Source organism: Microtus pennsylvanicus, chromosome 15, assembly GCF_037038515.1.
Source record: "Microtus pennsylvanicus isolate mMicPen1 chromosome 15, mMicPen1.hap1, whole genome shotgun sequence".
Lineage (NCBI taxonomy): Eukaryota > Metazoa > Chordata > Mammalia > Rodentia > Cricetidae > Microtus > Microtus pennsylvanicus.
The window spans coordinates 24,597,685-24,610,745 of record NC_134593.1 but is presented as its reverse complement, the minus strand read 5'-3'; the positions used below and the strand labels follow the sequence as shown (position 1 = coordinate 24,610,745).

General features: G+C 40.8%; 1 protein-coding gene across 15 annotated transcripts in view; it reads left to right on the top strand.

Moving 5' to 3' along the window:
* Window positions 1–13,061, top strand: part of Hmbox1 (homeobox containing 1) — a 134,746-nt gene that overhangs the window by 85,897 nt on the left and 35,788 nt on the right. For all 15 annotated transcript variants that reach the window (XR_012907973.1, XR_012907974.1, XR_012907975.1 and 12 more), the window contains exon 6: window positions 8,433–8,586. Coding sequence is in view for 12 of the 15 variants with exons in the window: in XM_075949817.1 (XP_075805932.1) it covers window positions 8,433–8,586 (154 nt within the window). In the remaining 3 variants the exon portion in view is untranslated. The remainder of the gene's footprint in view (window positions 1–8,432; window positions 8,587–13,061) is intronic.

The following is a 13,061-nucleotide window of genomic DNA, read 5'->3' as shown; positions in this document are numbered from 1 at the left end:
TCTGAAAAAAATGCGGCTACCCAGAAGCTGTGCTTGGCTCTCATTTTTGCAGGCTTAGAAGCCCTTTTCTTAAGCTTTCTTAGGCTTTATGTGGCTGTATGTTGCCAAACATCTGGGTGCCATTTTGTAAGCAGAGACTGCTTGTGTGTTCCTGGCTGCCCAGACCAAATAATTACACAGAAACTATATTCAAACACTGTTTGGCCTGTTAGCTCACTCTTCTTCTTATATCTTAAATTAACCCATTTCTATTAATTTTTTTTTTTTTTTGGTTTTTCGAGACAGGGTTTCTCTGTGGTTTTGGAGCCTGTCCTGGAACTAGCTCTTGTCGACCAGGCTGGTCTCGAACTCACAGAGATCCGCCTGCCTCTGCCTCCCGAGTGCTGGGATTAAAGGCGTGCGCCACCACCGCCCGGCCCATTTCTATTATTTTATATTTTACCTCGAGGCTTGTAATTTGTTACCTCTTGCCTCTTGGGCATCTCTGTGTTGTCTGCCTCCTTTAGCAGCTACATGGTGTCTCCCTGACTCTGTCTACTCTCTCTCTCTCTCTCTCTCTCTCTCTCTCTCTCTCTCTCTCTCTCTCTGTATCCCTTCCAGCCTGGCTAGTCTGTCCTGCCATAGGCCAAAGCATCTTTATTCATTAACCAATAAAAGCAACACATGTACAAAAGGGCATCCCACATCAAAATTTTGTTTTAATGTGAACTAAGATATAGTGTCAAAAACTGTTACTATAAAGAAGTAAGTCACACATAAGTGAGTCCCTGGGCCTTTCTGCAGCCCAGATTTCCCGTATCACTACAGGGAAGTTTTAAGACTATTCCCACATCTAGTTTCTATGCATTGTTCTGTCAAAATCAGTAATGTTCATCATATTCTTGTATAATTCACTGCTCCCTGTCTGTCTGAACCAAAACAAAGTAGATAGACTTTGCTTTCTAGAAGTAATCTATTTATTCCAGAATGCTTTGTGTACCATTTTTCTTGTTTTTTTTCCTTTTATCGTGTGTGTGTGTGTGTGTGTGTGTGTGTGTGTGTGTGTGTATGTCGGAGTATATAGGGGTACACATGTATGTGGGTGTATGTGCACCTGAGGGTCTGAGTGTGGGGAAATGTGTTACAGATATCATGACTTAACGGGAAGCAAGGCTATACTTAGAGCCGCAATAGGACAGCTCTGGAGGGGTAGAGCTGCAATAGGACAGCTCCATCCTGAAGGACAGGTGTCCTGACTATGGGGAAGCCAGGCTACCTGAAGCTGGGGTGCGGTGGTGGATGGTCTCTCCACAGAATATAGCAACCCTGCTCTTCTCCTGGAGAGCTGCTACAGCTGAGCTCTGCTCTGTTTCCTTAAGGGAACGGAAGTCCTAGCAGAGCTGTCTGCTTCTTCTCTGGCCCAAGGTGTTACTTCTTTTGCTAACACTCTGCTAAAGGAGAAGCCCCTACAGCAAGGTTTTTCATCTCAGTCCACTAAGGAATGTCCCAGCCAGGTTCTTCTATTCTGTGCAGGCGAATGAAGATCATCACCCAAGACTCTTGAGAAAGAGATTTATTTGGGAAGGAGGAATCTAGGAGAGTGGCCACCTCTGTCAGGGAGGGATAAATGGTGGCCCCTAACTGAACAGGCAGAGTGGCTTATAGTGCTTCTTAGGGGCGGAGTTTTCCCAGGGAGAAGAGGGGTTGGTTAGTTTTTCCCTGCTCAGGGATTGGTTAGTTTAGTTGGTCAGGGGCAGAGATGGGTCTGATTTCATGGCCAAACTGTTTCTCTCACTTTTAGCTTTTTGACTCTAATCTTAGGACCAGGGCATGATTTTTTTCACTGGCTCTGATTCTAGGGACAAAGTGTGTTTCTTTGGCACTGGTTTCAGAGTCTGGGTACATGTCTTTAGTCCTGGATTCAGGGATAAGGATCTTTCTTTCCCTGGCCCAGGTCTCACATCCAGGGTGTGTTTTTTTCACTGGGTCTGAGTTCAGAGTCAGGATGCTCAGTAATTGGTTGGTTTCCTGCTCCAGTTGTCCCTTTACCCTACACTGAGGCTAGATGTCAAGAATCATCCTCAGTCTCTCTTCCACCGTATTCACTGAGGCAAACTCAGCCAAATCCTGAGCACACAGATATGGGTAAACTTGCTATCTGACTTGCTCTGGGGACCCCCCCCAGCTACAGTTCCCAGGCTGGGTTACAGGTAACTAGCTTCTTGTGCTGTTTTGAATTGAAAAAGAAATGGGACAAGGAAAAAAAAGCCCTCAATGTAGTATTTTAAAATTAAGAATATTTACAGGTTTAAAATTGCTCAGTTTTAGCCTTCTGTATAGAAATAGTCTTTATTTCTTTCAAAGTCACCATGTTATTTTCTCCTCTCGGTTTTATCTCTCTTTTCCTCCCTCCTTTTTCTTCTTTTCTGACAAACTTTATTTTCATCTAATTTTTTTTATAGGAAATTTAGACAATGGAGAATATTTTTAAATGATTGATACCATTAACAGTAAATTCCAACAAGAGCTCATCATTGGCTGTCTACTTCAGCCTCTTAGGATCCTGATCTCTGTTAATGTCCATGCCTGCACCACGTTGCCTACCTATAAGAATACGCACAGTTCTAGCAGCACATGCTGGAGCTCACAGCTTTGTTCTCTTCTCCCCCCGCCCCGTCCTCTCCACTCTGAATCCCTTCATCCCTTCACCAGATCAAGCCTAGGGTAAGAGAACCCATGGCCTTATCTATTCAGTTTCTGCCTTCATCTTGACTAGTTGTAATGTTAGGTAGTTTGGCTGCTTTGGACATTTTCTTTCTGGAACAAAATTGTTATAATTTTAATTAGGTAGATTCTTATCCTAAACTGCCGTGCTGTAATCCTTGCTTGCTTTGGGAAGAATTGGAGACTTTGAATCAGGCCCAGATTATTTTGACAAACCTTTAAATATTTATTTGTTTGTTCGTTTGTGTATGTATGTGAGTGAATGTTTTGCTTGCATGTATGTCCATACACCGTTTATAAGCATGGTGTCCACAGAGGCCAGAAGAGGTCATTAGTTCTCTCTCTCTCTCTCTCTCTCTCTCTCTCTCTCTCTCTCTTTCTTTTTCTCTCTCTCATAAACTGATTGGCCTAGTGTCTCAGGCTCTTCTTATTAACTCTTTCTTACATCATACATTAACCCATTATTCTTGTCTGTGCTAGCCATGTGGTTTGGTTCCTTATTAGGCCAGGCAGTCACATCTTGCTTCCTCTGCATCTAGGTCATGACTGCAGACTGCAGAATCCTCTTCACAGAATTCTCGTTGCCCTACCTCTACTTCTTGCGTGGTCGTCCCGCCTATACTTTTTGCCTGGCTATTGGCCAATCAGCATTTTATTAAAAAATAATACAGGTGACAGGATAAAAGACCATTGTCCCACAACACCCCCCCCTTTTTCAAAACAAGAATTCTGAATCGAATCTCCCTTGTTTAGCTTTTTTCTGACCACCATTTGTAACAGGTTGTAACCAACATTCTAAAAAAGGCAAACATCTATAATTCATTTTTTGGGGATGTGGGTGTAGTTTTCTAGGCTACTTCCTGCTGATTGGGGGAACTGATAATCTTATGGGAACCTAAAGAAAATTTAGAATTATGATCAAGTCCTGACTGGTATATCCTATGAGGCTTGACATTCTCAGTCAGCAGTCTTTAAACTGTTCTGGATGTAGAACTCGGACATCTGGGCCATCTGCTTCTATCGGAGATTTCTCGGGGGGGGGGGGGTCTTCCTTGATCAGACCTGATTTTTCTTAGCTCAGAATGAAACCATAGCCTCTCATTTCCTGTGGAAAAAAGCCAAACCTTTCTCCAAAGTAACATACCTTTTGACTTCAATTTTGAAGTCAAGGTATTTTCAAAATATGTATCTTGGATTAATCCAGCAGCATTTATAAACAAATATCTTTTAGCAGCTGTTGCTCCTTCCTCAGCATTCAAACAATTCAAAGAGAGCATAATAACATATAGTATCCAGATTCTCTGTATGTTTTTCATCTTTACGTGGCTTTATTTTAAACTTTATTTCTTTTATTTTTATTTTTAATTTTTAGCTTTTTGAGACAGGGTTTCTCTGTGTATCTTTGTCCTGGAACTCACTCTGTAGACTAGGCTGTCTTTGAACTCAGAGAGATCTGCCTGCCTCTGCCTCCCAAGTGCCACCACACCTAACTACTCTCTTTTTTCTTTCTTTTTTATTTTAAGGAATTTATTCTTTTTCTTTTCTGTGTAAAATTTTTAAACACACTGTATACTGTTTAGAGGTTTTTTTGTCTGAAAGTATTTTTCCTGTATCTCTTTTTCTGACCCCATGATTCTTTAATTTGCTACGCAATATGGCTATTATTAAATCCGTGGAGCCGGGCGGTGGTGGCGCACGCCTTTAATCCCAGCACTCGGGAGGCAGAGACAGGTGGATCTCTGTGAGTTCGAGGCCAGCCTGGTCTACAAGAGCTAGTTCCAGGACAGGAACCAAAAGCTACGGAGAAACCCTGTCTCGAAAAATCAAAAAAAAAATAAAATAAAATAAATAAAATAAATCCGTGGCTTTGACAGCTGGATCCAGCCTATTCCTTAGCTTTCTGAGATTCCAGCCTCATCGCAGAGGTGCTGGACAGAACCATGTTTATTACCAGAACTCTATAGCGTTTCAAGGTCCCTGCCACCACCAAAAAGCATACGGTCAGCTTTTCATCAACACCATTTAAGTGTTTTGTGGCAGGACCTCTTATAAGAGCTGCAAGGTTTGACAACTAAAGCTGAGTCAGGAAGCCTCTCTTAAATGAGAGTGCTTGTCTCTAGCAAGCAGAGCCCACCTGAGAAAATGCTGCTATCAATAAGCCATGCTTAACTCTATTCTTTTCTGTCAAGAATTATTTCCCAAGCTTTCTCAGGCTTTATGTGGATGCAGTTGTCCACATGGATACCATTCTGTTGACCAAGGTTTCTATCCTGCCCAGTCCTGCAAGCTGTTTAGTCCCAAATAAGTACACCAAGGTCTACATTAATTTTAAACTAATTGGCCTAGTATCTCAGGCTCTTCTTATTAATTTACATCGTACATTAACCCATTATTCTTGTCTGTGCTGGCCATGTGCCACATCTTGCTTCCTCTGGCTTTTAGTCAAGCCGTCAGCCAGGGCTGCAGACTGCAGAATCCTCTTCCCATTAGTTCTCTTGGAACTGAAGTTACAGACAGTTGTGGGTCATCAGGTAGCTGCTGGGAATCAAACCTGGGTTCTCTTAAAGAGCAGCCAGAGCACATACCTGCTGTGTCCCCAAGCCCTTTTCTCAAACCCATTGGCTATAGTATAAAAGATTTCAGCTTACTGGTAATAATAGAAGAGATTCAAACCTACTGGCCTTCATACAAAAAAATCACACTCATTAACTGCATGGAAAAAGCTTACAAACTTAACTACATGTAAATTAAAATAAAAATATATACCATAATTAAAGATACAGCAAATGACAAATGAATAATTACAGCTATATAACTGGTAATTGATGTTGTATCTCCACTCAAATAAAATCTATAGCTCAATAACAAAAGGACCATAAACTGACAAAAGTTAGATAATAGGCAATAAACAAGAAGGTGCTCATCTTTACTCTTAGTAAGGTATTTTATCTTAAAGGTATTTTTTTCTGCCAGATTGGTACATTTTAATATATAATATGCTTAGTGTTGGAGGATATGATGAAATAACAGCTGGAGATGGTTGTGATGACTTGTATTAATTATCTGCTGTGATACAGACCATGCTACATTTTTTTTTTTTTTTGGCTTAGCACAACAAAGATTTATTTTCTATTTCTATAGACCAGGAATCCAGGAGCAGCATCCTCATGAGCTATTAGTCAAGCCGTCAGCCAGGGCTACAGTCACTGAAACTAGATGGTCCACTTGCAAGGCCACTCACGTGGATGTTGGCTGTCCCTGTTCCTTATTGCCTCATGGCCAGAGACAGCAATTCCTCAAGAGCCCCATCATCCATTCTCACCTAGCAACTTCTCCCTTGAGGAAGTGATCTGAGAAAGAAAGCAAAGAAAGATGCCCTAGTGTCTCAGTCTGGACGAGACATGCTCTCACTGCCACTGCTGTTTCTCACACATGAGTACAGAATGGGGAAGCACCCCACAAAGGCACAACTGCCAGGAGGCAAGGAAGGACTCATGAGCCCTTGGGGCTGACTACCAACATGCCTTTGTTGGGACTGAATGTCTGGGTATTTATTTCTGTCAGCTGGGTATAGAATGATCCATATGATGTATATTGTGGCGTAGTGTACAAAATAGCCTTTTCCCTGCCTTGTCTGGTGCTCAGGTAGAATGGCAAAGGCACCTGGAGATCAGGTGGATATCTTTCATTCTGTGCAGACTTCCACATTGCTACTGTGTGTGGTTGATCTTAATTCTCTAAGCACAGCATCCCAGGAGATGTAGAGAGCAGGTGCAGGGCTCCCTGTGATCTAGCCTTGGGGTTTCTCCATGTCATAGATGAACCCAAATCTAAGAGCACAATGACGGGGAGTCATGGCTTACTGTGAAGATCCATATTTAGTCCTGTCCTGGGCAGTTATGGTTGTGAGAGATGATGCTGACCTGTTGTAAACCTTCAATACATATAAAAAGAACATTTTATCCTGGATTTATTTTGAATATAAAATTAATGAAATTTGTGTAGTACTGGCTTTATAATATGTGGAGGGGAATAAAGAAATTAAAAATGAGATGAGATAGTTTAGCTTGCAGTTTGAAGAAGAGATTTACTAAGAAGGGAGAGACAGACGACATGTTTAAAAGGAGAATCTAGATTGTTTAAACCATTGGTCTCCATCCAAGAAAATACAAAAAAAAGATGATGCTGTTAGGAAAGGAGTTTAGCTGGGACCACTTTTGTGTACCTGTGGTTCCAACTACTTGGGAGGCTAAGACCAGGGAAACTAGTGAGGCCAGGAGCTAAAGGCCAGCCTAACAACATAGAATGGCCCTGTCTCAGAAAGGGTGTGTGTATATTCAAATAGAGACATTATCCATGGGGTTATTTGATGATATGATAGAAAATAGTTCCTATCGTGAAGAAACATGGTCATTGTGTGAAATTAACATGTATTCTTATGTACATAAACCCTTTGAATTCCAACTTGCCTTTCTAGGACAGTATTAAGAGTTCCGATAAGCTGGGCTTGATGAAGCATGCCCATACTTCCAACACTGAGAGATGGAGGTAGGCGTTCTGTGCTGCCTTACTCCTTGTCTCAAAGGAAAGAAAGAAAAGGAGTTTGGTAAACTACAGCCAAAGGGAACTTCTTGGAGGCTTTAATCAAAAGAGTGATATAACTATAATTGTGTTTGGGAAAGATGAATTTAGCAGTGCAAGGAGTAAAAGAGGAAGGGGAGGCAGAGACTTGCCATGGCAGCATGCCAAGCTCTATGCACATCTGTGAGCTAAGCCCATAGAAGCTAGAGACGGTGTGGCTTCTGATTTGAGGCTAGCCTCAAGTCTAGAACAAACCACGGGAAAAGACATGTGATAAGTCGAGAATTAGTGAATTATAACTCGCTGAGGCTATTTGGAGATAGCTGGTCTAAATTAGTGAACCTCTCAGATCGAAGTTGTTCTGTCAGAGGTGAACAATACGGCATTGGTAGGTGGTAGACCTATAGGGCCTGGATCCTGCTCACTAACGGCTTATGAAATACCTTCTTATTTTCTTTGCTGCTGTATTTTACACTTTTCTTTTTGAAACAAGGTCTCACGTAGCTGAGACTAACCTTAACTCCTGATCTTCCTGCCTCTGACTTCCAAGTAGTAGGATTACAGATGTGTACCACATCTGGCCTAGTGAAGGAATTTCAAAAAAGCCTCAACAAGGAAAGTCCAGTGCTTTTTATGAAGAAATAGGTCTCATGCTTTGTGTGAAATCCATTGAAGGAGCTAACAGACACATGAGCTGATGGAAAGGTGGCAGTTAGGATGACTTTTGCAGGCTTTTGAAGGAAGAAGCTTTTACTGTTTCAGTCATTTTTGTTTTATGTGTATGGGTGTTTTGCTGGTATATATGTCTGTGAACCATATGTGTACAGTGCCTGCAGAGGCCAGAAGAGGGCATTGAATACCCTGGAACTGGAGTTACAGATGGTTGTTCGCTGCTATTTAGGTGCTGGGAATTGAACCTGTGTCCTCTGGAAGAGCAGTCAGTGCTTTTAACCACCTAGCCATCTCTATAGCTCTTTGATCATGTTTCATTATTTTCCTTATAACAATATTAAATATATTGGCCTTCAAGTCTCAGTATCAAGAAGCTTATACTCAGACCGCATTGTCTTGTTTTCATGGTATCCTTGTAATACTGATTTTTTTTTTAATTGCAAGATATATGCTAAAAAATGTTTTGTTTATTCCAGGGGCTACGTTAAGTATGAGACCAGCCCCTATTCCAATAGAGGACCCTGAATGGAGACAAACACCTCCTCCAGTCTCTGCCACACCTGGAACCTTCCGACTCCGGCGGGGGAGTAGATTTACCTGGAGAAAGGAGTGCCTAGCTGTTATGGAAAGGTACTTCTCCTATTGCTGGGAAATGCTTCCCAGACCAGTTTCATTTCCAACAAGTAATCTGAGGTTCAGATTCTAACTCTACGAATATTATAGACTTCTAGAATGGTTGAAATAGGAGAACTCACAAAGCTGGGGTTAGCGTTTATTGGCCTATTTGACTTACATACAATTTAATTTTGTCATCTGTAGCATAACAGTCTTTAGAGTTAATATTTTTAAATGTATATCTCTCTATTGTTTTGAAAAAACACTGTGAAGTCTTTATTTTCATCAGTGCTGAACTGTAAAGGACAGCTCTGAGACTCACTTTTCTGCAACAGGGGGATGATCTCAAAAGATGGGTCTCCAAAGGTTTAAAACTTTAACAAAACCCGATCCATATCTGGTTTCAACACTTTTTGGCAGTTTCATTTTCCCCATCTTTTATAACACATTGCTGTATTTAGTATATATTCTAATTGTCCTTTAAGTACCCTTCCACACACACTCCTTGCATAAGTGATATCTATAGGACTCTGACTTGGTGGAGAGGTTGACAGACAAGCAGCAGGGTCATTCTTACCTAATCTGACCACCAGTGTGGCATCCTGGAAAGAACACTTGATGAAGATTCAGAAGTACCAAAACCTGATCTGACTCTGATCAGGTCAGAGACGGAAACTGTATCTTCCTTGTCTCTAAAATGAAAGTGTCAGTACCAGCAATATGTTATTCAGGACGTTTGCCCTCTCTCTTTCACCTACTTCATTACAGTGGTGAAGTTCAAATGATATAAGTGAAGTGAATAGGTAGCCAAAGTGGGCCTGTCAGTTATCCATGGCTGTGCAGTTCTCTCTCTCTCTCTCTCTCTCTCTCTCTCTCTCTCTCTCTCTCTCTCTCTCTCATAACTGTGAACCTGTTTCTTCCCGATTGACTGAAGTGAGCAGGGGATACTCGTGCTCTGGAAAATCTGACTGCAGCCTGCTCCTTTTCCCTCATCTGGAAGTCTGATTCTTTCTGAAAGTTTGTTTCAAATTTTCCATATAGAAGATGGGAATGAAAATAATGTCTACCTTAAATTATTCACAGCATTATATATTTTCCTCTGATAAATTTTGATATTATTTTGTGCCTAGTGTGGGTTCTAATTATACTGATAAGAGTCAGTTAAATTTTCATTAAGATATTAAAGTGCATTTATTACACAAAGTCAATATGAGAATGGATTAAACATTGAGACCATGAAAACAGTGGATTACATTCTCTCTATGTTTTAGGAGTTGAACCTCAGGGACTCAGAGACTAGGTTTCCCTTTACGTCTACCTTTTCTTTCAAGGTAGCAACATCTATCCATGAATCACACTGACTAATTTTAGACAAAAAGATATATAACATTTTATCTTTTTGTAAGGTTCCTGTTTAGTTCTAACATATTTTTAGTCTCAATTTTAATTAATGAATATCTTCACCTAGGACTGAGTTTCTTCTGGCTTCATTTCATCTTAACCTGGCACAGCTAGAGAGGGTGTGGCTCAGGCCTGAGTTCTCAGAAATGCTGAAAGCCTTTCAAAGCACTGAGTATCAATTGTCTAAATGATCTGCGTCCTCCAAAAATGGAGATTTGTATTCTCAGAAGTGGAACATAAAATCTCCTGGCCTTAGAGTAGTATATCACACTTTTGGCTAGACTGAATGTTTGAATAAATACATAGCACCGCCAAGTAAGCCTTATTCAAATATGTTGGTATAGAATAAAAGTAAAGACTATTCCATTCCTCACTCCATACAGGAAGATAAATTTCAAATCAATTAGGGAAGTGAATTCATAATACAAAAAAGAAGGAAACATAGAGTGTCTCTTCATAGAAGAAATCTGGAAATGGGAGAGATGTTTCCTAACTGAGCCTCCTAATCAAAAAGCAGAAAGGAAATGATGGATAGATATAAATGGAAAGGACTGCTGGGATAAAACTAAGCAAAGTAGTAAAATCAATTGGAATAAAATATTTGCAACTTTTATCGCCCTTAGTATGTAAAGAATTCCTAAATGAGATAAGACCAGCAGCTCTGCAGAAAGATGGACTAAAAGAAGTGGCACAGAAGTAATGCAGAAGCCGTTTAAGCACGTACAAAAGTCCTAAAGTTATTGTCATTCTTGTTTGGGTTTTCTTGAGACAGTCTCACTTTAGCCCTGGCTAGCCTTCAACACATGGCAGTCCTCCAGTGCCAGCCTCCAGGTGCTGAATTTACAGGTGTAAACCACTGCACCCTAGCCAAGATACTAACCTTGAATTGAGTGATTCAAATTCAAACTCCATTGAGATACCATTCTTCACCTGTCACACGAGCAAAAATCACCAGGTTTGGCCAAGTTTTCTCTTGATTAGGCTCTAGAGAAATCGCATTCTGATTCATTATTATGGAAATGCAAAATGGAGCAGCTTCAATGGAAGAGAGCTAGGCAGTGTCAGAGGCCATGACTAATGGATTTGCCCTTTGCAACAACATTCCTGATTCCACAAACTTATACTGGAATATATACTGTCAAAGATATACTGACAGAGAAGAACACTGTCATCTAGTATCAGACCACTGACAACAGCCTGAATGTTGTCAGTAATGGTCTGGATGAATAAGTATAGAAACCAAAAAGGCCACTGACATGACTCAGCAGGTAAAACCCTTGCTGTGCAAGCCTGGCACCCTGAGTTCAATCCCCGGAACCTACATAAAGGTTGAAGGAGAGAGCCACTCCACAAATCATCGTATGACCTCCACACACAAGTGTAAATGCCCTTAAAACATATAAACAAAGAAAAAATAACTTTACTGAGATAGAGCTCCCTTGTTGAAAGTGTGTATTTTAAAGCCCTGAATGTATCTATGTTACACAACTGTTACCACATAATTAAAGTATAATTATGCCCCCAGAATCTTGGTGTCTAGCAGAAGTTATTCTCCTTTTCTCCCATCTCTTTTTAACTCTGTGTAAATATTAATCTTTGTACAAATTTACCTGCTGTGGACATTTTAATATTATAGGAAGCCAGATTAGGAGGCTGTTAGAATAATCTGGGCCTAAGTAATAAGGGCCGAAATTATAGTAAAAAGACAAAGGAATAAGATGAATAGAAGGCATAGCTATCAGAAAGGAATTTGAGGAAAGACATAATATAACTAGCTATGGGCTGAGCATGGGAATGACAGCAGCAAGAGGATAAAAGGAGATGGTCAGGCCACTCACCAAAGAGACAGTGTCTGCACCATTAGAAAATAGATTGGCCTTGGAAGAACCTTTCAGCATCCCTAGATCCCAGTTCTTATTATAAGATGTAATGATAGAAAAAGGAAAGATAAACTTCAGAATTAGACAAGGGTTGATTCTAGCCACTCACCCAACCCTCCTAGTGAATTGTTGGGAATGTAGGGCGTTGGTACGTTGATGAAGATGAGTATGAAGCAGTTATTGCTGAGAGTGCTTGTTTTCAGAGTAAGCCTATTCCGGCTAACAGGAACTATGAAGTTACCTGGCATGACTCTCAGAAAGTTGTCATGGCATTAGAAATGGGAGTGCCATCATGAAGTTATTTTTAGCTCATACCTCGGGTACAGGTGATGTCTGGTTACATCTTTCGACTTACACAGTTTCTACGTGTTTTCCCCCAGCTAAATGTAGCTAGTGAAAAAAAAAAACCAACTCTTAAAACCCTGCTGATTTACCTAATTTTAAATTCATGGCCATGAACATCAAGTAGCTCTTCGGTTCTGTCAAGCACTCACTGCCTTCCTGGCTCACCCTTTCCTCTTTCTTAAAATTATTTTACACTTTGTTTTCTCTCTGAAAACACCTCAACCTCCTTCTCTTGTGGTGACCTAATTCACATTTTACTGAGAAAAGCAAAGCACTGACAGGAGAACGTCCAATGCCTGCTGGCATGTGCACGCATGTGCAGAGACTGTGTGTGCGGTTTCCTATGCCTTACCACCCAAAGCACTTCAGTGATGTATTTTCCCCACTACTTATCAGAGCGTTGTGCTTACCATAGACGGTCATGATGTTAACATTATGAACGTTGCTCTTTTTCTCTGCTGTCCTCTTGCATTCTCATACGTACATGACTTTCCCAATAGTGACTCCCAGAAACATTGATTATCACAAGGGGCAATATTATGTGGTTCTATTTATAGAAATACCCAGAATAGTCAACTCTGTAGAAAAAGAACATAGTTGGTATTTCCTCAGACTGGGGAAGATAGAGGCCTGGGGGTCAGGAAACAGCTGAAGAGCTTTTTTACATTGCTTTTTTTCACATTGCTTTTATGAATATAACAAAAGCACATTTCAGATATGTAAACTGCTCCACAAGTGAGTCATACCTCAACAAAACATAAAAAAGGAAGACACCATTAGGAGCATCCCCTGACTACCCTCCACAGTTGACCCCCATTGCCACCCTTTCCAAATGAGGCAGCCAAGGCTCAGGGGGCTTAGGTG